Genomic DNA, 25,990 nt, shown 5'->3' on the forward strand with positions numbered 1-25,990 from the left:
CATGACTGGTCTGTAAGTATTAGTGGGGGATTTATTTCTATATGATTTTTCTTGTTAATAATTATGCTCCTCATGTATTACTTACCGGATACCATTATGTCGTGTCATCTCCCTGGTAGCATGATTCATATAAAGTTCCAAACTTTGCATGTAATTGCTGGGGATGGAGGTACATTTTGATGTCCTCATATAAAGTTCCAAATTCTTTGTTCCCTTCTTTATATCCATCCTATTGGGGATGGAATCATGTGCCAGACAGGGTCTATATTTCATTGGGTAGCATACAGTATATATCTAGCACTGTGGAGACACATATCAATGTGTCTGGCGAAAATATAATGTAATTTTTGTGATACATTACATTGTTATGCCAATCTGCTACTATGTATTACGTTTGGGATCTATGTTTCCTTAGTTTTACTGTATTAGATTGTTTATTAGACATGTGCAGAGTAAAATATTTCGTTTCGGAATTTCGTTTTCGTCTGAAAACTTAATTTATTTAGTTACTCCCAAAATTCGTTTTTATTTATTTCGTTTTTCGTTCAAAAATTGCATTCGTCCGAAAATCCACATGAATCACGGTCGAATCTGTCTTTGAAGGCTTATGGTGTCTGTCGAATGTATAAAGAAGATTCGACGGAGCTAGTATATAGCATACTTTAGAACCCTATTAAAGTCTATGGGACTCCAACGTTCAAAATCTAAAGTGCTCATTTTAAAGGCTAATTTGCAAGTTACTGTCCTAAAAAGTGTTTGGGGACCTGGGTCCTGCCCCAGGGGACATGTATCAATGCAAAAAAAAGTTTTAAAAACTGCCGTTTTTTCGGGAGCAGTGATTTTAATAATGATTAAAGTGAAACAATAAAAGTGTAATATTCCTTTAAATTTCGTAGGGGGGGTTGTCTATAGTATGCCTGTGAAGGGGCGCATGTTTCCCGTGCTTAGAACTGTCCCTGCACAAAGTGTCATTTATGCAGGAAAAAAAGTCCTTTAAAATCACTCGCAGCTATTATGAATTGTCGGCTCCCGTAATACAGAGAACACTCATTGAAAGTCATTGATAAAAAAATAAATAAATAAATAAATAAAAAAGCGTGGGGGTCCCCCAAATTCAATTACCAGGCCCTTCAGGTCTGGTATGGATATTAAGGGGAACCCTGCCTCAAATTTAAGAAAAAATTTGACGTGGGGTTCCCCCTAAAAATCCATACCAGACCCTTTATCCGAGCACGCAACCTGGCAGGCCGCAGGAAAAGAGGGGGGACGAGAGAGCGCCCCCCCCTCCCTCCTGAACCATACCAGGCCACATGCCCTCAACATTGGGAGGATGCTTTGGGGGTCTGTGACCCCTCAAAGCACCTTGTCCCCATGTTGATGAGGACAAGGGCCTCATCCCCACAACCCTGGCCGGTGGTTGTGGAGGTCTGTGGGCGGGGGGCTTATCAGAATCTGGAAGCCCCCTTTAACAAGGGGACCCCCAGATCCCGGCCCCCCCTGTTTGAAATGGTAAGGGGGTACAAAAGTACCCCTACCATTTCACAAAGAAAGTGTAAAAATGGTTAAATAAAACAAACACACTTTTGAAAAATTCCTTTATTAAAAAAAAAAAAAAAGATTCCAGCGGCGGTAATCCACTCTTGCTATCCAGCGACGGACGATCATCTCTCCAGCGATGTCTCATCTCATCCAGTGCAGCGATCCATCCTTCTTCTGTCTCCGTGGAGGAGACACTGCAAGGATTCCGGCGGCTGACGTTTCTTATATACGGACGGCGGGGCCACCCATCACCTGACCCCGCCCCCCTCTGACGCAAGGGGAAACCCGGGGTTCCCCATGACGTATAGGTGACCCCGCCCCCCTCTGATGTAACGGAAACCTGCCTGTGTTACATCAGAGGGGTGCGGGGTCACCCATACGTCGCAGGGAACCCCGGGTTTCCCCTTGCGTCAGAGGGGGGCGGGGTCAGGTGACGGGTGGCCCCGCCCTCCGTATATAAGAAACGTCAGCCGCCGGAATGCCTGCAGTGTCTCCTACACGGAGACAGAAGGATGGATTCGCTGCGCTGGATGAGATGAGCCATCGCTGGAGAGATGACCGTCCGTCGCTGGATAGCAAGAGTGGATTACCGCCGCTGGAATCTTTTTTTTTTTTTTTTTTTTTTTTTAATAAAGGAATTTTTCAAAAGTGTGTTTGTTTTATTTAACCATTTTTTACACTTTCTTTGTGAAATGGTAGGGGTACTTTTGTACCCCCTTACCATTTCAAATGGGGGGGGGGGGGGGGATCTGGGGGTCCCCTTGTTAAAGGGGGCTTCCAGATTCTGATAAGCCCCCCGCCCGCAGACCTCCACAACCACCGGCCAGGGTTGTGGGGATGAGGCCCTTGTCTTCATCAACATGGGGACAAGGTGCTTTGAGGGGTCACAGACCCCCAAAGCATCCTCCCAATGTTGAGGGCATGTGGCCTGGTACGGTTCAGGAGGGAGGGGGGGCGCTCTCTCGTCCCCCCTCTTTTCCTGCGGCCTGCCAGGTTGCGTGCTCGGATAAAGGGTCTGGTATGGATTTTTAGGGGGAACCCCACGTCAATTTTTTTTTAAATTTGACGCGGGGTTCCCCTTAATATCCATACCAGACCTGAAGGGTCTGGTCATGGATATTTAGGGGGAACCCCACGTCAATTTTTTTCTTAAATTTGAGGCAGGGTTCCCCTTAATATCCATACCAGACCTGAAGGGCCTGGTAATTGAATTTGGGGGACCCCCACGCTTTTTTTATTTTATTTATTTATTTATTTTTTTATCAATGACTTTCAATGAGTGTTCTCTGTATTACGGAGCCGACAATTCATTATAGCTGCGAGTGATTTTAAAGGACTTTTTTTCCTGCATAAATGACACTTTGTGCAGGGACAATTCTAAGCACGGGAAACATGCGCCCCTTCACAGGCATACTATAGACAACCCCCCCCCCCCCCTACGAAATTTAAAGGAATATTACACTTTTATTGTTTCACTTTAATCATTATTAAAATCACTGCTCCCGAAAAAACGGCCGTTTTTAAAACTTTTTTTTGCATTGATCCATGTCCCCTGGGGCAGGACCCGGGTCCCCAAACACTTTTTAGGACAGTATCTTGCAGAATCTTTTCTCTCTGTCAAATCTTTTTTCTCTGTCGAATATTTTCTCTATATAATCTTGGACTAATAGAGGTAAGGTTAGGCACATTCGAACACAGGTTCTATAGACACAGATTGTTGTCAGAGTCATGTCGAATCTCCTATTCTATATCGAACTGTTGTAAAAATGAAAATGAAAATAAAGCATTTATTTATGTCGGATCTTTCGTTTTTCGGATTTTGTGCTTTCGTTATCGTTTGTCAAAACGAAAACGAAAATAGCTGAAATTCGGACAAAAATGCATTCGGACGAAAACGAATGCACATGTCTATTGTTTATAATATGTCCTAATATAACTTGCATGGTCACTAATATGGTATAGCCACCAGCAGGGCTTTTTTTTCTCAGAGAATAGATACAGGAACTCAACTATGCCTGTCACACTCACATACCTGCCAAATGGCATCAAATAATAGCTCTTCCCTCTGCATACAACCCCCCCCTCCACTGCCCTCCTCTTCTCCCCCTACTTAAAATATCCACCATTTGTCATACCTTTGTCATGTCTTACCTTTGTTGCAATATTAAGCTGAAACACCTATCTGGCTGTATTACCTCCCAGCATACTATACTATACTATACTACAGTCACTTGCAAGGAAGATTATGCAGTGGGAGCATCAACAACTGGTCACCAGGGGAAAAAATGGAGACCACAAAGGGTGCAGCCTACCACACACCCTCTCCTGCCCATGACTGCACTGAACCCTGGGCACCTGTTCTGTATCTCCATTGTCCCTGTCCAGCACTCAGTGGGATCTGCACAGGAGATAAGACCTGTAGGCATTACTAGTAGATAAGCTATCACTTGTAAATGCAGAAGATGGACTTCAATGTTACCAAGTGATAGTGGTGAGCAGGGAGTAGAAGACCTGAGCCAGAGGTTGTGGAACTGAGTTCCCCCTAGTTCCCTCTGAAAAAAATCCCTGACCACCAGACATCATTACACTCTGTCCCAAACCCTGCTTATAATTACCCAACGCATATACCAAACTGATCATGTGGCATGGCTTGTGATATCACCCACCACAAATTCCCTACCTACCTAAGAGTGCCCCCAACCTAAGAGTGCCCCCATTTTTTTTATTTTACTTTTATTTTCTGTTTATTTCCTATATACATGTTCCAATTAAGACATATGTTCTTTTTGCAATATGTGTTCCACTCTTATCATTTAATTACTTCATTATCTGCTATTTCATCACATCATTCTCATATATTGATTAATTAAAGTTATAGTTTTTCCTTTAACTTATTTTATACTATACTCTCCCCTGCAGAGGGCCTCTTGGTCATGTTAAGACCTTGCTCAATTGAGAGTCTCTAAAACCCCTGTACCCGTATCTCTTTCTAGCCAAGTTTTTGTAAGTATTGAGGCTATCTTAGCCCATCATATAGGACCATACTTTGTCCTTAAACACTTGAATACGGCGCCCTCCCCATGGTTGTTGTATTAGTTTGGTGCATGCCCTGCCCGTGGGGACACTTTTAGGTAGGCGAGGACTATGTGGTGGGTGATATCACGAGCCATGCAACACGATCAGATTGGTATATGCATTTGTTATTTTGCATGCTTTATAAATCAAGTACTAATCTGTTGCCAATTACTGAAATGTTGTTTTGTATCCATTGTTACTAGAGCCATTGTCTAACACTGGTAATTACACATTACCCTGAAGAAGCCAATTTTGGCAAAACATGTAGGGATCCAGTCACTACTACAGGCATATCGATACTCTGACCAGTATTAGTTACTATATGTTACTCTGTTATTTTAAGCATAGTTGCATAAGCATAAGGATGTCAATTTTGTTTGAGTACACAATTTATACAGTAGTGACAAGATAAATTGGACAAGATAATGTAGTCTTTTCAGCAGAAAGTGGCACTAGATATAGCAATATAGATGCAATGGGAACATGGGTTGCTACAGACAGCAGTACCTGTAGGAAGCCAATAGGTGCAGAGTGCAACGGATTTTTTTGGTATCTCAGTACAAAAAAATAGGGACGGGATAGGCGCTTCATACTGACGTAGGCAAAACGAGCTTGGCACTCATAGGAGATAAGTGTTGATGTTATTTGTTTGATGTGAGTACCCTGTATATTGTTTAACCTCCTCGCGCCCGCCCTATAGCCGAATTACGGCCGTAGAGCAGGCGCGTTCGTCCGGGCGGTCGTCCCTGGACGGCTTGATGTTTACTTCCGCAATGCGCGCCGCCGCGGGCGCGCATCGCGGAAGTTCTGTGTTCGCCGTGTCCCCCGGGGACAGGCAAACACAGATCGCTGTAAACGGCCAATCACAGCGGCCGTTTACAGCGTGATCGGCGTGTCCAATGGGAGATGATCTCATATGTAAACATATGAGATCATCTCGCAGCGCCGCTCTCCTTCCTCGCACAGACAGTGCGAGAGGGGAGAGATGAACGGCTGCAGCGGCAGCCGTTCTGATTGTGGAAAAAAAAAAATGAAATAAAAAGTGCCATCCGCCCCCAGCAGTGCCATCCGCCCCCAGCAGTGCCATCCGCCCCAGTGCCATCCACCCCAGTGCTACCTGCCCCCAGTGCCATCCACCCCAGTGCTACCTGCCCCCAGTGCCATCCACCCCAGTGCTACCTGCCCCCAGTGCCATCCACCCCAGTGCTACCTGCCCCCAGTGCCATCCACCCCAGTGCTACCTGCCCCTAGTGCCATCCACCCCAGTGCTACCTGCCCCCAGTGCCATCCACCCCAGTGCTACCTGCCCCCAGTGCCATCCACCCCAGTGCTACCTGCCCCCAGTGCCATCCACCCCAGTGCCACCTGCCGTCAGTGCCACCTGCCCCCAGTGCCACCTGCCATCAGTGCCACCTGCCGTCAGTGCCACATAGTGCCATCTGTCATCAGTGCCACGTATCAGTGCCATTTGTCATCAGTGCCACCTGTCAGTGTCACGTGCCATCTGTTGTCAGTGTCACGTGTCATCAATGCCACTTATCAGTGCCATCTGTCATCAGTGTCACGCGTCATCGGTGCCATGTATTAGTGCCATCTGTCATCGGTGGCACATATTAGTGCCACGTATTAGTGCCATCTGTCATCGGTGCCACGTTTCAGTGCCACGTGTCATCAGTGCCACGTATTAGTGCCACGTGTCATCAGTGCCACGTATAAGTGCCACGCGTCATCAGTGCCACATATTAGTGCCATCTGTCATCAGTGCCACATATTAGTGCCATCTGTCATCAGTGCCACCTGTCATCATTGCCACGTATCAGTGCCATCTGTCATCAGTGTCACGTGTTATTGTCCTGGTGCTTCAAAAGTGTAATAAATAGTCAACAAGTTAGATGTGTAACTTATGTTCCTAGAACACATGATGGCGCTACCTGCATGTTGGGCCTCTCTATGTGGCCAGGCTGTGAAAAAGTCCCACACATGTGGTATTGTAATACTCAGGAGGAGTAGCAGAATTTTTTGGGGGGTGTCATTTGTGGTATACACATGCCACGTGAGAGAAATAACCTATTACAATGACAATTTTGTGGAGAAAAAAAAAAAAAAATGAAAAATCTTAATTTTGCAAAGAATTGTGGGAAAAAAATGACAACATCAAAAAGCTCACTATACCTCTTACTAAATACCTTGGAATGTCTACTTTCCAAAAAGGGGTCATTTGGGGGGTATTTGTACTTTCCTGACTTGTTTGGGTCACAAGAAGCGAGATAGGCCACCAGTAAATCAGATGTGATCAATTTTGTGCGATTCGCACCACAGCTTGTAGACTCTCTAACTTTCACAAAGACCAAATAATATCCACTAATTTGGGTTATTTTTACCAAAGATATGTAGCAGTATAAATTGTGACCAAAATTTATGAAGAAAAATTAATAATTTGCATAATTCTGTCACAGAAACAAAGAAATATGCGTTTTTTTTCAAAATTTTCGGTCTTTTTTCATTTATAGCGCAAAAAATAAAAACCCCAGAGGTGATCAAATACCACCAAAAGAAAGCTCTATTTGTGGGAAAAAAAGGACAAAAAATTCATTTGGGTACAGTGTTGCATGACTGAGTAATTGTCATTCAAATTGTGAGAGCACCGAAAGCTGAAAATTGGTCTGGGCAGGAAGGTGTTTAAGTGCCCTGTAAGCAAGTGGTTAAATAAATACGCAGACTGGTTTTAAAATACTACACTATACGGCACCCCTCTCTTTCATTTACTTCTGCTTCTGCTGAGAGACAAAGACGAAAAGAGAATCTACTGGGTCCAGATATATAAATATCCTTTTAGATCCAGGGATATGGGGAGAAGAAGCTGATACTGCCAGTGTTCTTGTATATTACCTCTTTACTGCAAGGGAAGGGGCCACTACTGATCAGTGTGCATTTACACGAAGAGGAGAAACACGTTTGATGTTTGATACTTGCACATTTTGAATACCTGCACATTTAAATATCCACACATTGAAACACCTGCACTTTGGAATACCTGCACATTGGAATACTTCATGCATGGCTGAATATTAGCACATTTGAATGCTGATTCATGTGTAGAGGATTTTAAACAAATAGACTATCATGCTTGTTGCAATTGCATTTTTTTGCACATTGCAGGACTTGCATGGAGACTTAGCTTACTACCAGCACCATTGATTGATTTCTTCCCCTTTTGTTTGCATTTTTTGCACATGCTGGCTCCATTGAGCACATAGAAATTTCTTCTTTGCACTTTATCCCTATTTGTGCACCTTTTGGTGTACCTTGTGAATATTGTCTATCACTGGCCGTACATTGTTCACTATATAGTGATATCACTCACTTTGCACTTTATTGCAGATTTTGCACATATTGTGTATGCACTATATTTTTTTTTTTATATTTGCATTTTTGCACAGATGTGTACATTGCACTTTGCACTTTGATATATTTTGATGCCACAATATACCTGTAATTGGAAAACAAAGATACAATTAGCTATTTCTGCACGGTACTTATTGTTTTTGGAATGTGAAGGGGTCATTAGCTATTTTTTGCACTGTATGTATTATTGTTTTAATTTCTCCCCCTATTCTTACGTATTCAAATTTTTTTGTACTGAGATACCAAAAAAATCGATTGCACTCTGCACCTACTGGCTTCCTACGGGTACTGCTGTCTGTAGCAACCCATGTTCCCATTGCATCTATATTGCTATCTCTAGTGCCACTTTCTGCTGAAGAGACTACATTATCTTGTCTAATTTATCTTGTCACTACTGTATAAATTTTGTGTTACCTCTTGGAACAGCGCTACACCATTTCTTTAATACATTACAATTCCAAGTGGGTACGGTTTGACTCAGATTCAGTGTTTGCAGCAGTTCCCTCTTCCCTTTTTTTACTTTCTTTTGTGCCTTATACATGGTAGCACAGGAATATTTATCCATTATATTTGTTTGCGTACAGCTTAGCATGACCGCGCAATTGGCAGTTAAAGTGACGCAGTGCCGTATCGCAAAAAATGACTCAGTCAGGAAGAGGGTAAATTCTTCCAGGGCTGAAGTAGTTAATACTCTAAAGCTGGTCAAACATCTCAAGCAAGGGTGACGTATGCCTCGTACACACAATCGGACTTTCCAACAACAAAACTGTGGAATTTTGTTTGAAGGGTGTTGGCTCCAACTTGTCTTGCATACACACAGTCACATAAATGTTGCCCAACAATTACGAATATATTGACGTACAAGACATGACGAGCCGATAAAAAGGAAGTTCAATAGTCGTGCACCACACTTTGGGCTCCTGCTAATCTCATGTTTATCTCATGTTAGTAGAAGTTTGGTGAGTGACGATTCGTGATTTTCAGCCTCGTGATTTTCAGCTTGCTTTTCAGGTTGAGTTTGTTGATTTGTATATGTTTTTCAGTGCATGTTTGTCAGGTCGTTTCTGTTTTTCAGTGAGTTCAATTTATAGTTTGCTTCTGATTTTCAGTGCATGCTTTTCCGGTTGTTTCTGATTTTCAGGTTGTGCTTGTCAGATCCTTTTTCAGCGCATTCTGTCAGTTTGTTCTGAGCAGCCGTTTGTTTACTAACCATGTGGTATTCTCATCTGAGAGATTGTGCTGTTGCTGGGCTTGGAGTTATTGCTTGGACCCAAGTCCAGTCCATGAACAGGGGGGGGGGGGGAGTTCTTGGGTCAAGAATTGGTTGCTTAATCGCAACCAATTCTGCCATATGCCTTTCCTGCGGGAGCTTCAGGAGAATAATTCTGATGATTTCAGGAATTATCTCTGAATGACAGACCCTGTCTTTCACTGTCTATTGGCCTTGCGGTCCCCTTATATTACTATGCAGGACACCTGCATGCGGCAAACCATTTCTCCTGAGCAAAGGCTCTTTGCCACCTTGCGGGAACTTGGTGATGGGGAGAAGTCTCCAGGACCTCAAGTTCACGACTGGGATCTCCCCCAGGCTCTGGGAATCATTATTCCAGAGACCTGTTCTGACATCATTCAAGTCCTGCAGAAGGACTATATTCTGGTAAGTTTTATCTTATTCTATGTATTTAATGTTTTCTAATGTATTGTATTAATTTCTTCATTACATAATTACCATTATTGCAATATACTGTGAATGTCTTCTTTGTCCCCATGCATGCTGTAAGCTTTTAATGCTCGTTTTCTGTCCTTCATGCATATTCGCCTTCACTAACCTTCCCAGCATGCTATCCTGGGCCCATACACACCTAGCCTAGTAACTTAACAATGTATTTTGTCAGCTCCCATGTAGAGCTTACCCTAAACACCCCTTAAACTGTGTCCACATGTTATTGTTGTCCCTATATTCGGGCAGAGTGTAAAAGTCTTTTTTTATGGGGTGCCCAGACTCATTTGGAACCTTCCCTCCCCCCCAACCGCTGAGTTAACCGATATCAATACTCTATCTGCTGACTTTGCCAAACCCATACACACTATACCCACCTCTTTTGTGGTCATATTTATTGATGAATTAACCAAAGCATGTAGGGCAAGTTCCTGCCTGAATACTTTCAAATAGTACTGTTTTGTTCTGCTTTTATCTTAAAAGGCAATTGCAGAATGTAAAAAATGTGCTTTCATTTTGACAGTGTATATTCATATTTTTGGATTATGACACTTCTTACCTGTCCAGTGGGCTGCCAATAGTGTAAATAAGGAGGGGTTGGCCAAATTAACACACATTATTTATGCATTCAGCTCTCAATTAAGTGGAGAGGGTTACCTGTCCAAAACATCTACCCATCCCCCACCATAAAATTTTCTAATGGGCCACCAGAGAAGGTGAGGAATCTGATAAGTTGACCTTATACTTTTGTATTTAATCATTTAAGGATCGGGCCTCTTTTTCAGACTCAATGTTTATAAGCGCACTTTTTTAGAAAAAATACACTTTTTTAATTAAAAAATAAGACAACAGTAAAGTTAGCCCATTTTTTTTTATATTTTGAAAGATAATGTTACGTCAATTAAATTGAAACCCAACATGGCACACTTCAAAATTGCACCTGCTCGTGGAATGGCGACAAACTTTTATACTTAAAAATCTCCATAGGCGACATTTAAAAAGTTCTGCAGGTTGCATGTTTTTCGTTACAGAGGATGGTGATACCTCACATGTGTGGTTTGAACACCGTTTTCATATGCGGGCGCTACTGACGTATGCGTGCACTTCTGCATGCGAGCTCAGCGGGACGGGGAGCGTCTAAAAATTTTTTTTTCTTATTTAGTTTACCTTTTATTTTTGTTTTTACAATATTAAAGAAAAATGTGTCACTTTTATTCCTATTACAAGGAATGTAAACATCCCTTGTAATAGAAAAAAGCATATATACTGTATATATATATATATATATATATATATATATATATATATATATATATATATATATATATATATATATGAATAACTCTAAATAATTATAATAAATAATAATATAATAATAATAAAAATTACTCAATCTAATCAAATCAAAAATACTGACCTTTACTCAGTTGCAGAGTTGTCTTTTGTCATTAGATTTAGTGTTTGATGACGAATTTCCCCACAAATCGCTATCGCTCAATCCTGCAAGTGGTTCTAATTTATTATCGCTGTTTTCTATCTGGTCTAAAACCACTCTTGACATAAAGGGACACTTTTTGGTTGCTATGGACAATCTCCAAATTCCAGGCAGAAAAAACAGTATTTATAATATAAAAGTGCAGGCAGGGCACTAGATAGACCACTAGGGACAAAGGGGATGTGTCTCCACTCCCGTGCATCACAATGTCGCAGGGAATGGAGCTCCGCGGCACTTTCCACTGTGTGAATTGAGCGAGGAGATTGGAGTCTGGCTCGGGGTTACTGCTAATGGTTACTGCTAAATTCCACCGAGCCAGACTCAGGAATACTGCCAGGGAGGTTAAGAAGTGTGGGCGGAAGTGATGTTTTGATATTGCTTCTGCCTTGCTATGGTATGGAGACGGGTGGGGGCCATTTTCCCCTCACTCATCTCCATATCTAGCAAGGAGACAGACGCGATTGCATCCACCGCTGCCGACTGCTGCAGTAAGCGGCAGAGGGCACCGGATCGAGTCGGGAGGGAGGCCCCTCTCCCGCCAGTGATAAGAGTGATCTCACAGTGAATCCGCAGCAGAGACCACTTTTATCTTCTAGCCGACCACCGGCCAAACACAGGTATATCAGGGTTGTGGCAGCTAGCTGCTGCAATAACAATGATACCCGTCCCCAAAGTAGGGATGTACATTAGCGTGCGGCGGTCGGCAAGTGGTTAAATACTAATTTCAATAAATGTTATACGTTTGTTGGCCAAGAATGTTTGTGTATAATCTGCTTGCAATGTTATGTGCAAAAGTACTATTTTTTTTTTCTTGTTTGACACAGGAATGAAAGACTGTGGCTTTCCAGTTTCTCCACCAGTAGTACTTTCCCAATTGTGGTGGTGCTATTAATGGGAAGCACGTAAGGTTCATCCCATCACCCAACTCAGGGTTGTACTACTATAATTACAAGGGGTCTAGTAGCATAGTGATGTTGGCGATGGTGATGGTCAATTATGAATTCATCTACCTGGACGTTTGGGAAGTATGGCTGAAACTCTGATGGAGTGATTGCCCAGATGGAGTTTTACCAGCATCTACAAGATTGCACCTTGGGGTTGCCACCTCCAGAGGAGACTGTTGAGGGCCTCAATTTTGTGTTCATCACAAATGAGGCCTTTGCTCTGGGGGAATATCTAATGAGGCCTTTCCCCATGAGGAACATGACCTCAAAGCAGAGGGTTTTTAATTACCGGATCTTCCTTGCGTCCATCCACCTAGCCAAATATAAATGTAACCACATTGTATTGAGCTGCTGGATTCTGCACAACTACCTTCAAAAGAATGCAGCCAGCTATCTGGCCTTAGTTGCGACTGAGGCCAACTTTTTATCAGAACCTGCAGCAATGACGGCGCTTAAAAGTGGCTGTCCTGGCTTACCCCCCAAATCACCGGAAAGTCAGGCAAATATATGTAGATTACTTTGTGGGTAGGGGGGCAATTGCTTTACAACAAAATCTTGTGGATGTGCAATTGATTTTTTGGGAAAAACTAAACTCATATTTCATTTGAATTACTGTTTGTTTTTCTTATCTGTCTCCTAGGTTCTCAAATGGCCTTTTAATTTTGGTAATTTTTCTTAAATAGTGCAAATGTAACATATTTGATACATGAGGTGAAAATATCTTCTTCAGCTAACTATTATGTTGTTGCTACACACACACAATATTATTGTTGTTAATGTATGTAATGCAGTGATGATACAAATATTCATCCTTTTCAACTCCATGAATTCATTGCTTGTAGTCCCTAAAATGGCCTGATTTTGGCACATTTTACAACACAGTGGGGGCTATTTACTAAAGACAAATCCACTTTGCACTACAAGTGCACTGCAAGTGCACTGAGGGTGCACTTGTTTTGCAAAGTGAATTTGCCTTTAGTAATTAGCCCCCATTGTCACTGTAACTACACACTTAACAAATAAACTGATATTGAGCATTGAAATAAGAAGCCACACATTTTTGAGCATAAAACATTTTACTCCAAGCACATTCACATGTGTGTTAGAAATGAGTTTGGAACAAACCAACATCTTGGTGTATAACATTTATGTTTTACATAAATTTGTCTTTTTTGGGGTTAAACAGGCATGTTTAAAAACATAACAAACACATCCCCAACTCAGGAACTTACAAAGTTCAACTTTGCTAAAGTGAAGGCCATATGAGACATTAGTATGTCAAAACTGTTTTGATGTTGTCTTCAAGAGATGGGGTGATCTCACCTCTCTAAAAGCCAAATTTTGAAGATGCACACAAATTGGGACTCAACAATTTGACAACAAGTCACAAAACACACAGTGGAGGCTATTTACTAAAGGAAAATTAGCTTTGCACTTCACTGAAAGTACACTTGGAAGTAAAGTCGCTGTAGATCCGAGGGGGACATGCAAGAAAAATAAAAAGCAGCATTTTAGCTTGCACATGATTGGATGATAAAATCAGCAGAGCTTCCACTTATTTCAGATCTACCCCTTTGATTTAGAGTGACTGCACTTCCAAGTGCACTTTCAGTGCACTTTCAAGTGCACTTGCAGTGCAAAGTGGATTTGCCTTTTTGTAAATAACCCCTAGTGTGTCCACATGTGCTATCTCCCATCGTGGGATATCAATGTACGCATTTTGTGGGTGCAACCCCTTTCTCCAAACTAAAGTAGGTGAGAGGAAGGGGTTGCACCACCGAAACACATCCATTGATCCCCCATGATGGGAGCTAGCACAAGTTGACACACTAGGGCTTATTTCAGAAAGGACAATCCACGTTGCCCTACAAGTGCACTTGTATTGCACTTGTAGTGCAAAGTGGTTTTGCCTTTTTTACGTAAATGGGTGACTCCGCCCCCTCTGACAACACATGGAAATCCATAGGGAAGTCCCCGTGCCTCAGAGGGGGGTGGGGTCACTGGGTGGCCCCGATCTCTGTTACATAACAAGTGTCAGAAGAACAGAAGTGTCACATGGCGGAAGACTCCCACTGAGGCGGATCATACAGATGGAGCGGAGAAGAAGCTGGAGCAAGGTGTGGGATGAGAAGAGCGGAGGAAGAAGAAGATGAAGATGAAGATGGAGAAGGTAGAGGAAGAAGAAGAACACTGAAGGAAGACCAGAAGAAAGAAGATGGAAGAAGAAGCAGAAAGAAGAAGAAATTAATAAAGGACTTGTCAAAATACATCTCTTGTGTTTTTTAACCCTTTTGACACTTTTTAGTGAAATGATAGGGGTACATTTGTACCCCATTACCAATTCACATGGGGTGGGTTCTGGGGGTCCCCTTGTTAAAGGGGGCTTCCAGTTTCCTATAAGCTCCCTGCCTGCAGACCCCCACAACCACCGGGCAAGGGATGTGGGGATGAGGCTCTTCTCCCCATCAACATGGGAAAAAGGAGCTTTGGGGGGGCTACCCCAAAGCACCCTCCCAATGTAGAGGGCATGTGGCCTGGTACAATTCAGGAGGGGGGGCGCTCTCTCATCCTCCCTCTTTTCCTGCGGCCTGCCAGGTTGCATGCTCGGATAAGGGTCTGGTATGGATTTTTGGGGGGACCCAACGCCATTTTAAAAAAAAAATTGGCCTGCGGTTCCCCTTTATATCCATACCAGACTTGAAGGGCCTGGTATGGAATTTAGGGGGGCCCCCACACATTTTTTTTTTTTTTTAGTTCGGGGTTGCCCTGTTGGGAAATTCCATGCCGTTTTTTATCAATGAACTGTTATGTGTATTGTCGGACCGACAATTCATTATAGCCACGAGTAGTTTTAAATGACTTTTTTTCCTTTAGAAATGTAATTTTGCTGTCAGACTGTTCTAAACACGGGAAACATGCGCCCCCTTACAGGCATACTATAGACACCCCCCCCCCAGGTACGAAATTGTAAGGAATATTATAATTTTCTCCCCTTTTCCTACTCCTTTCCCCTTATGCCCCCCTCGTACCCTTTATTCCCCTTTGATTATCTTATACATTGGATTGCTACCTTATTTTACAGTTTCTCAGCTCTATATTTTCCATTGTAGGCTGGTTTATACTCTGCATTGTAATAATCCAATAAATATTTTACAAAAAAAAACAGAAGCTACACATACTGCAGCTGCTGGCTTTTAATAATCTGACACTTACCTGTCCTGAAGTCCAGCGATAACAGCACCGCAGCTGATTTTTCCATCAGCTGTCGGGTGCTGCCGCCTCCATTGCAAATAGCTTGCCTTGTGGCTTCACGCAGGGAACCCTACTGCACATGTGCGAGGCTCTACTCCTCTCTCCTACTGGCCAGATGGCTGGGGAAGGAGGGAAGAGGAGGGAGCCCGAGTGGTCACGTAAAATATCCATAGCTGAGGCTCCTGGAAGTAGAAACAGGATACCTGTGGAAGACAAGTATCCTGTCCCCACTCCCCCCCGAAAAGGTGCCAAATGTGGCACTGGAGAGGGGGAGTACAATGAGCGTAAGCTCCACTTTTGGGTGTAACTTTAAGGCTTCCCCGCAGAGAGCTAAATAAAAAAAATATTGTACAAAAAAAGAATGTAAATTTTTAAAAAATGGGGAAAAAATGGAGTGGGGGGACCCTTTGGGTCTGGTATGGATTTTAACCACTTTCCCACTGGCGCCTTGTAAAATGACACCAGCAGGAACACTCCCTCCCTCATGTAGCCCATGCATTATAGAATATATGTTGGGATGTTTTCTTTCCAAAATGTGGTCATTTTGTGGGTAATTCCACTGTTTTGGTGCTTCAGGACCTTCAAAAGTGTTATAGGATAGGAATGAAAATAGATGTGTGATTTATGCTCCTAGAACGCCTGATGGTGCTCTCTGCATGTTTGGCCTCTCTATGTGGTCAGGCTGTAAAAAAGTCTCACACATGTGGTTTTGTCATACTCAGGAGGAGTATCAGACTGTATTTTGGGGTTTAATTGGAAGTATGCATATTCTATATGTGAGATATAACTTGTTATTCTGACAATTGTGTGTAAAAAGAAAAATTATTTCTTAATTTTACTAAGAATAATGGGGAAAAAATTACAACCTCAAAAAACTCACTATGCCTCTTACTAAATACCTAGGACTGTCTACTTTCCAAAAAGGGGTCATTTGGGGGGTATGTGTACTGTCCTGAAATTTCACGGCCTCAAGAATTGAGATAGGTCGTCAGTATATCAGGTGTGAACACATTTTTTATTATTTGCACCATAGCTTGCAGATAATATCCACTAATTGTGGTTATTTTTACCAAAGATATGTAGCAGTATACACTTTGACCCAAATTGATGAACAAAAATTACTTATTTGCAAAATTTTATAATAGAAAATAAAAAAAATATTTTTTTTTCAAAATGTTTGCTCTTTTTTTACTTATATCACAAAAAAGAAAAACCCAGTGGTGATTAAATACCACCAAGAGAAAGCTCTATTTGTGTGAAAAAAATATAAAAATGTTACTTTGGTACAGTGTTGCATGACTAGTAATTGTCATTCAAAGTGTGAGAGTACTGTTAAAATTGGTTTGGGCAGGAAGGGGTGAACACGCCCTGTATTGAAGTGGTTAAGGGGAACTCCATGCCAAAATTAGAAAAAAAAACAGCATGGGGTCCCCTCCAAAATCCATACCAGGTCCTTTGGGTCGGGCATCGATTTTAAGGAGAACCCCATGCCAAAATGTTTTAAAATATTGGTGTGCCCTCCCTTCCCAAATCCATACCAGACCCTTATCCAAGCATGCAGCCTGGCCGGCCAGGAAAGGGAAGGGAAGAGTGCCCCCTCGAACCATACCATGACACTTGTCCTCAACATGGGGGCGCCCCAAAGCACCTTGACCCCATGTTGATGGGGCAAGGACCTCTTCCTGGCAACTCTGACTGCTGGTTGTGGGGGTATGCGGGCGGGGTGCTTATTGCAATCTGGAAGCTCCCTTTAACAAGTGGGCCACCAGATTCCAGCCCCCCTATGAGAATGGGTATCAGGTACATTGTGCAACTACCCATTCACCAAAAAATTGTCAAAAATTAAAAACCACAAGAGACAGTTTTTGACAATTTCTTTATTAAAAAAGAAAAAAGTGTCCCGCAATGTACATCCATCTTCAATCACACCGTCCGACGGACCCGAAAAATTGAAAAAATTGAAAAAGCTACACCTTAATGGGAGACCTCCCGGTGACTGCTGTCTCTTAGCTTTGAAGGCTGTTATATAGGCAAGGGCACTGCCATCCAGTGACATAACTGAGTGACTCCGCCCCTTCTGACATCATGGGACATCATATGATGTCAGAGGGAGCGGGATCATCCGTTACGACAGCCATATGAGAGCTGTCAAAGCGAAAAGACAGCAGTCGCCGGAAGGCCTCCCATTGAGGCAGAGATTTTTTTTTTTTTCCATTTGTTGGGTCCGTCGGGGGGTGTGATTGAAGGTGGATGTATATTGTGGGACACATTTTTTTTAAATAAGGAATTGTCAAAAATTGTCTCTTGTGGTTTTTACTTTTTGACACTTTTTTTGGTGGATAGATAGTTGTACAATGTACCCAGTACCCATTCACATGGGGGGCAGGATTTGGGGGCCCCCATGTTAAAGGAGGCTTCCAGATTATGATAAGCCCCCTGCCCGCAGACCCCGACAACCACCGGCCAGGGTTGTCGGGAAGAGGTACCCCAAAGCACCCTCCCCATGGTTCGGGAGGTATGAGCTTGCTCATCCCCCCATATTATGACCTGCCATGTTGCATGCTCAGATAAGCGTCTGGTATGGATTGTGGGGGGGCAACCACACGTCAATTTTTTTTTTTCAATTGATGTTGATTTACTTGATTTTTCATCTATATTGCCAGGAGTCGGCAATACATTACTTCCACAAGTAAAAGACATTTTTTCCTTTATAAATACCATTATTGCTGTGGCACTGTTTTACACATTGCACAGATGTGCCACTTTAAAGGCAGACTAAGGGGACCCCCCAGGCACAATATTTAAAGGAATATTTCATGTTTATTGTTTCAATTTAAGCATCATTAAAATCACTGCTCCAGAAAAAAATATTTTTTAATAAAATAATTTTTTGCATTCATTCATGTCCCCTAGGCAAGTAACCGGGTTCTCATACACTTCTTATGGCAATAACTTGCATATATGCCTTTAAAATTAGGACTTTTGATTTTTCATGTTTGTGTCCAATAGACCTTAATAGGGTTCCCCTATTTGCTAGAACTTTTTGCCTGTTCGATGTGTTCTGGTGCAAACCGAACCGGAAGGTGCTCATACCTTCAAATGTAGAACACTTATCAATATGCTCAAATTTGTAATTTTCACTACAACTTTCTGTGCCAGCAGATCGGGGTAGATGAGCCTATTAAGGAACTATTACTATTCCCCTACTAAAGTGAAGGGCAGTATTTCTTGATTTTACACTAGTTTACAACCCCACTCTAAACCTACTAAACTACCCACTTTATGGGAAAAAGAGCTTAAAGGGGTTGTAAAGGTTCCAGCTAGGTGTCATGGGCACCCCAGCCCCCCCATTTTACTTACCTGAGCCCGTTCACCTGCTGTGCGTGTCCCCCGGTATCCTCTTCTCCACTAAGTCTGGCCATTGATAGAGATACATTGATAGACATTAAGAAAAAAAGTTTTTGAGAGAAAAGGAATCAAATCAACAGGGATACCACGTCCCGATAATTATAAAAGAGAAAAAAATGGAGGGCCAAGAAAGGGGCTGGGGAATCACCAACCCCTGGGACTTTTAGGGTATCGAAAATTAATTAACAAAATTAACAAAGAAATAGATAAAATAATATAATTTTATTTGTATTATACAAAACAGTAATATAACTTATACATTCATAAAAACAATTTTGCCCATTATAGCGTAGAAAGGCGTTTCAGGATTGCACGGCTTTTATCCATACAGGAAAAAAGAAAAGCTGCGATTATTCAACATGTTTCGTCCAGATGGGGCTTCTTCAGGAAAATTTGGAGCAGCCAGAAAATTAGCACTAAAATAGTAAAGATATGCCATGAATGTTATTATAATATATTATGAACTTAATATATGTATCTACTAAATGTTGATATTACATTATATTACTTTATTTCATTTTACTTTCTTCCATAGACCAACTCAATATTTGTACTCTTAAGACGTTTACTTTATCCACATGTATTGATTTATCCTGGACGTCCTAATGTTTACTTCCGCAATGCGCACCGCCGCGGGCGCGCATCGCGGAAGTTCTGTGTTCGCCGTGTCCCCTGGGGACAGGCAAACACAGATAGCTGTAAATGCCCAATCACAGCGGCCGTTTACAGCGTGATCGGCATATCCAATGGGAGATGATCTCATATGTAAACATATGAGATCATCTCTCAGCGCCGCTCTCCCTCCTCACACAGACCGAGTGTGAGAGGGGAGAGATGAATGGCTGCAGCAGCAGCCGTTCTGCTTTCCTTTGTTATGATTTAAAAAAAAAAAGTAAAAAATAAAAGTGCAATCCTCCCCCAGCAGTGCCATCCATCCTCCCCCCAGCAGTGCCATCCATCCTCCCCCCAGCAGTGCCATCCATCCTCCCCCCAACAGTGTCATCCATCCTGCCCCAGTGCCATCCATCCTGCCCTAGTGCTACCTGTCCCCAGTGCTACCTTCCCCCAGTGCTACCTTCCCCCAGTGCCACCTGCCCCCAGTGCCACCTGCCCCCAGTGCCATTTGTCTCCAGTGCCATCTGTCATCAGTGCCACGTATAAGTGCCATCTGTCATCAGTGCCACGTGTCATCAGTGCCACATAGTGCCATCTGTCATCAGTGCCACGTATTAGTGCCATCTGTTGTCAGTGTCACGTGTCATCAATGCCACTTATCAGTGCCATCTGTCATCAGTGTCACGTGTCATCGGTGCCATGTATTAGTGCCATCTGTCATCGTTGGCACGTATTAGTGCCACGTATTAGTGCCACGTGTCTTCAGTGCCACGTATTAGTGCCACGTGTCTTCAGTGCCATGTATTAGTGCCACGTGTCATCAGTGCCACGTATAAGTGCCATCTGTCATCAGTGCCACATATTAGTGCCATCTGTCATCAGTGCCACGTGTCATCAGTGCCATGTATAAGTGTCATCATTGCCACATATCAGTGCCATCTGTCATCAGTGTCACGTGTCACATGCCATTGTCCTGGTGCTTCAAAAGTGTAATAAATAGTCAACAAGTTAGATGTGTAATTTATGTTCCTAGAACACATGATGACGCTCCCTGCATGTTGGGCCTCTATGTGGCCAGGCTGTGAAAAAGTCCCACACATGTGGTATTGTAATACTCAGGAGGAGTAGCATAATTTTTTGGGGGGTGTCATTTGTGGTATACACATGCCACGTGAGAGAAATAACCTATTACAATGACAATTTTGTGGAGAAAAAAAAATGAAAAATCTTAATTTTGCAAAGAATTGTGGGAAAAAAATGACAACATCAAAAAGCTCACTATGCCTCATACTAAATACCTTGGGATGTCTACTTTCCAAAAAGGGGTAATTTGGGGGGTATTTGTACTTTCCTGACTTGTTCGGGTCACAAGAAGGGAGATAGTCCACCAGTACATCAGATGTGATCAATTTTGTGCGATTCGCACCACAGCTTGTAGACTCTCTAACTTTCACAAAGACCAAATAATATCCACTAATTTGGGTTATTTTTACCAAAGATATGTAGCAGTATAAATAAATAGTGGCCACAATTTATGAAGAAAAAATAATAATTTGCATAATTATGTCACAGAAACAAAGAAATATGCGGGTTTTTTTTCAAAATTTTCAGTCTTTTTTCATTTATAGCGCAAAAAATAAAAACCCCAGAGGTGATCAAATACCACAAAAAGAAAGCTCTATTTGTGGGAAAAAAAGGACAAAAAATTCATTTGAGTACAGTGTTGCATGACTCAGTAATTGTCATTCAAAGTGTGAGAGCACCGAAAGCTGAAAATTGGTCTGGGCAGGAAGGGTGTTTAAGTGCCCAGTAAGCAAGTGGTTAAGAGGACCTGTCATGCTTTTTTCTATTACAAGGGATGTTTACATTCCTTGTAATAGGAATAAAAGTGATCCATTTTTTTTTTTTAAACAGTGTAAAAATAAATAAAATCAATTAAAATAAATAAGAAAAAAAAATAAAAATGTTAAAAACACCCCGTCACGACGAGCTTGCGCACAGAAGCGGGCGCATACGTGAGTAGCGCCCGCATATGAAAACGGTGGTCAAACCACACATGTGAGGTATCGCCGCGAACGGTAGAGCGAGAGAAATAATTCTAGCCCTAGACCTCCTCTGTAACGCAAAAAATGCAACCTGTAGAATTTTTTAAATGAGGCTTATGGAGATTTTTGAGGCTAAAAGTTTGACTCCATTCCACGAGCGGGCGCAATTTTGAAGCATGACATGTTGGGTATCAATTTACTTGGCGTACCATTATCTTTCACAATATAAAAAAAATTGGGCTAATTTTACTGTTGTCTTATTTTTTATTCAAAAAAGTGCATTTTTTCCAAAAAAAGTGCGCTTGTAAGACCGCTGCGCAAATACGGTGTAAAAAAAAGTATTTCAATGACCGCCATTTTATTCTCTAGGGTGTTAGAAAAAAAACAATATAAAATGTTTGGGGGTTCTAAGTAATTTTCTAGCAAAAAAAACTGTTTTAAACATGAAAACACCAAGTCTGAAAAAGAGGCCTGGTCCTTAAGTGGTTAAAAAAAAAATGAATCTATACAACCCCTTTAACCAAACATTCCCAGCAATAGATTGACTACACGCTATCACATACTTACATAAAGCATTTCATTATGTGTCTCATAAAGAAAATGCTCCGCAAATTATTTATAGATGGTACCTCTCCCCTTATAAATTGTCCAGAATTTACTCTCATTTGTCTTGATACTCCTGGTGAAATTGCAGTCAAGTTGGCAACTTACTCCATATATTGTGGCAATGTAAATCACTAACAATTTTTTGGAACTCCATATTTTATTAAATATTTCAGGTCAATTGCTCTCCTTATCCTCAATTGACCCGACTATATATGTCAAATGATACATTTCCTAGGCAATACCGCATGTTAGTCATGCATATTTTAATAGCAGCACAGCTCACTGTTACTAATGAATGGAAACAAACATTGGCTCCCAACCTGTCAGAGGTTATTCATGTGGCTCATTTAAATTTGTATGTTCTTATGAATGCTTCTTGTCCTACTCTCAAATTAAGGGACCCCTGCTTTCGCTCACAATGGCAACCCTGATTACAGTTATTTTCAATTGGGAATGTACATTAGATCTCAGCACTGCTATTGTTTGCAGACATTGAATAATTTATTTACTGGTGACTGTATTTAACAGAAAATGGTCTGGTATGGCATAAATAGTTTTGTGTTGTTCTTTTTATGTTTACATTATGTTTTTGACACTTGGATCTGGCAGCAGTTTACTTTTCATTTCTGTGGATTTTCCTTTTTTGGTTTTGTGACTTCTGACTCACCTTTTCTTTTGTATAGCAGAATGATATGATGAAAGTAATTGTATTCTGCATACTGTTTATTGTACCTCATTGGCAATCACTGTGATACTGTGTCAGCATTTTATATGCACACGTTAAATTCAATAAAATGTTTTGAATTAAAAAAAATCAGGGGTCGATTCTGCATTTAAATTTACTGGAATCCTATTTCATCTGATGTAAAGTGGGGCATTTTATGGTTTTACAAGTATTTAACTTGCAGTAAGCCCTTACTGAAACCCACACAATTACTAACTTGAGAAAGGGAGCTACATGAGGAATATTTGATCGATACATGGAATGGAGAACTTAAGAGTGTTATGCAGTCTTCCCACTGCGTCTCATATTAGGAAAGTGTTATAAAAAATGATGTACAGGTGTTATTTTACCCCATGTAAACTCAAATGACTTTTTCCAGATGCTTCTCCACATTTCTGGAGGCATTGGGGTGTTATTTATGAAAGGCAAATCCACTTTACACTACAAGTGCAAACTACAAGAGCAAAGTGCACTTGAAATTGCACTGAAAATGCACTTGGGAGTGCAGTCGCTGTAAATCTGAGGGATAGATCTGAAATGAGTGGAAGCTCTGCTGATTTTATCATCCAATCATGTGTAAGCTAAAATACAGTTTTTAAATTCCTTGCATGTCCCCCTTGGATGTTTCAAGATGCACAATAAGGAGGCACTTGAAGAATGATGGCATGCATGGTTGAGTTTCCAGAAGAAAGCCATTACTACACAAATGCCACAAAATATCCTGTTTACAATACGCCAAACAGCACACAGACAAGCCTCAAACCTTCTGGCACAAAGTCTTTTGGATTGATGAGACCGAAATTGAACTTTGGCCACAACCATAAACGCTACATTTTGAGAGGAGTCAACAAGGCCTATGATGAAAGGTACACTATTCCTATTGTGAAATATGGAGGTGGATCGCTGATGTTTTGGGGATGTGTGAGCTACAAAGGAACAGGAAATGTGGTCAAAATTGAAGGCAAGATGGATGTAGTATGTTATCAAAAAATACTGGAGGAATATTTGCATTAATCAGCCAGGAATCTGCACATGGGAAGTACTTGGACATTCCAACATGACAATGATCCAAAACACAAGGCCAAGTCGACCTGTCATTGGCTACAGCAGAATAAAGTGAAGATTCTGGAGTGGCCATCTCAGTCTCCTGACCTCAATATAATTGAGCTACTGGGGAGATCTCAAACACGCAGTTCATGCAAGACAGCCCAAGAATTTACAGGAACTGGAGGCTTTTTGCGAAGAGGAATGGGCAGTTTTACCATCTCAGATGATAAAGAGCCTCATCCACAAAAGACATCAAACTGTCATTGATGTTAAAGGGGCAATACACGGTATTAAGAACTGGGGTATGTAAACTTTTGATCAGGGTCATTTGGGTAGTTTCTGTTACCATTATGATTTAAAAAGAGTAAACACAGTTGATCAATAATAAATGGCTTCAACCAAACACTAACCATGAGTGAAAAAAACGTTTTTGTGTTATCATTAATACTTTCGGAAAAATGGCCAAGAAATCATAAATTCTGCCAGGGTATGTAAACTTATGAGCACAACTATATATTTATTTATGTATTTATTTATTTTTTACCATGGATACAGAATACAATGCTGGAGTATTTAAAGTTTAGTACCAGAGTTCCACGTTTTAAGATAACACTTTATAGTAAGTGTAAACAGATGTACATTTCAAGCCAAATTCCTAGTCCTAGCAGTGTGTAGTATATTCCAGTATTATTAAGCAATCAAATTACAGATGAAGACAGACAGCCACTTAGAATCAAAAACTGATGAAGCAACAGCTAAGATTTCCACATACTAGCTCCAATTCAAGATAATCCCTCTGCCTCATTTTCTGACATTTCTCTTTTGACCTAATTATAGCCAAGAAAGTTGCTAAATTACAGTCTAGCTCTAGCTGAAGCACTTGTTCACTTGACCCTGCTCTCTCACAACTTGCTGTCTCCACAGCCACATCATTATTGAAAAAATGTATACTTCAATTTAATTTATTTTTCCACTTTCAGATCTTTATTGAAAACCTGTTTTAACCAATCACATTCTAAAGATATAGAAGCTTCTCACACTGACTATTTTGACAGTCTATGACCTATTTCTATATACCACCTCATTTTTAATCTCCTGAAATGACTATTAACTCAACTCACCTTTGCAAATCATGTTCACAATCAAAGAAAAAGAAAAACGAAATTGTTCTTATAATAATTTAAAAAAATATGATGATATTGATGATGACGTGGCTGATAATAATAATAATTACAAATTTCAAAATGTTATTGCAGTATTTATGAAGCCCTCAGGAAATTTGTATGACAGATGGCCTTGTTTAATGGTTGAGCTAAAGAGTGTTTTACTGCATAGACCTTTCCTTTTTGATACTCATGTAATAATCTATTCTGATATTGACGAACATTTTCCAATATAGAGCAAATAAATTCCACTTTGTAAATGCTGTCAGGAGGAGGTTCTATGGGGTCAGTTACTATGCAGCATCAAATAATATATAAAGAGAGAGAACACAAACCAACTAACTGTATAATGGTAGCCAATATACTTCTTTCTGTACATGTAGGACACTTACATGTATATAGTGAATACAACCAATTTGTGCTGGACATGCCCAAAAAGGCAGCATCAAACCCCATCAATCAGATGTGTGGGATATTAGAGCGTCCATTAGTGGGTACCTCCCATGTGTGAACACAGGAAGGTCTGCACAGGGACCCTGAGGTACAGTGATGGACGAACTTCCGACGGGACGTTTCGCGAATGCGAACCGTGAACGAGGCCAAAAGTTTGCGAACCGCAAGGTACGTGGCGGACCCCATTGACTTTAATGGCAGGTGAACCTTAAAAACCTCCAGGTCATATTTTCAGCCACAAAATACTTACTAGCTGTGCACACATAGCCCCACAACATGGACACTGACATAACAAAAGTATTAAGTGAATCTGGGATCGACAACGACAAGCATTCTTTTTTTATCTGTGAAATTTTGACAATTCAGGAGCGCATGAAGGCCATGGAGGAGAGGCAAGGTCAGGCCAGGATATGAAGGGGGTGCAGGAGATGATCAGTGCCAAAGTCAGGGCAGAGCAGTCCTGTGCCAGTGTCCCAGTGTGCCAAGCTGTGCTTGACCC

The 25,990-nt window shown here is 41.5% G+C and overlaps 1 protein-coding gene across 1 annotated transcript in view; it reads left to right on the forward strand.

Annotated features, from left to right (window-relative positions):
* The first annotated feature begins 9,243 nt into the window (after nt 1-9,243).
* The window catches only part of LOC143998299 (uncharacterized), a 42,832-nt gene continuing 26,085 nt past the window's right edge, over nt 9,244-25,990 (forward strand). The window contains exon 1 of the mRNA XM_077493946.1: nt 9,244-9,676. Coding sequence (XP_077350072.1) covers nt 9,431-9,676 — 246 coding nt within the window. The 5' untranslated portion in view covers nt 9,244-9,430. The remainder of the gene's footprint in view (nt 9,677-25,990) is intronic.

This window comes from Lithobates pipiens, unplaced genomic scaffold, assembly GCF_037356315.1.
Source record: "Lithobates pipiens isolate NorthernLeopardFrog02 unplaced genomic scaffold, aLitPip1_a1.2 Scaffold_19, whole genome shotgun sequence".
NCBI classification, from domain to species: domain Eukaryota; kingdom Metazoa; phylum Chordata; class Amphibia; order Anura; family Ranidae; genus Lithobates; species Lithobates pipiens.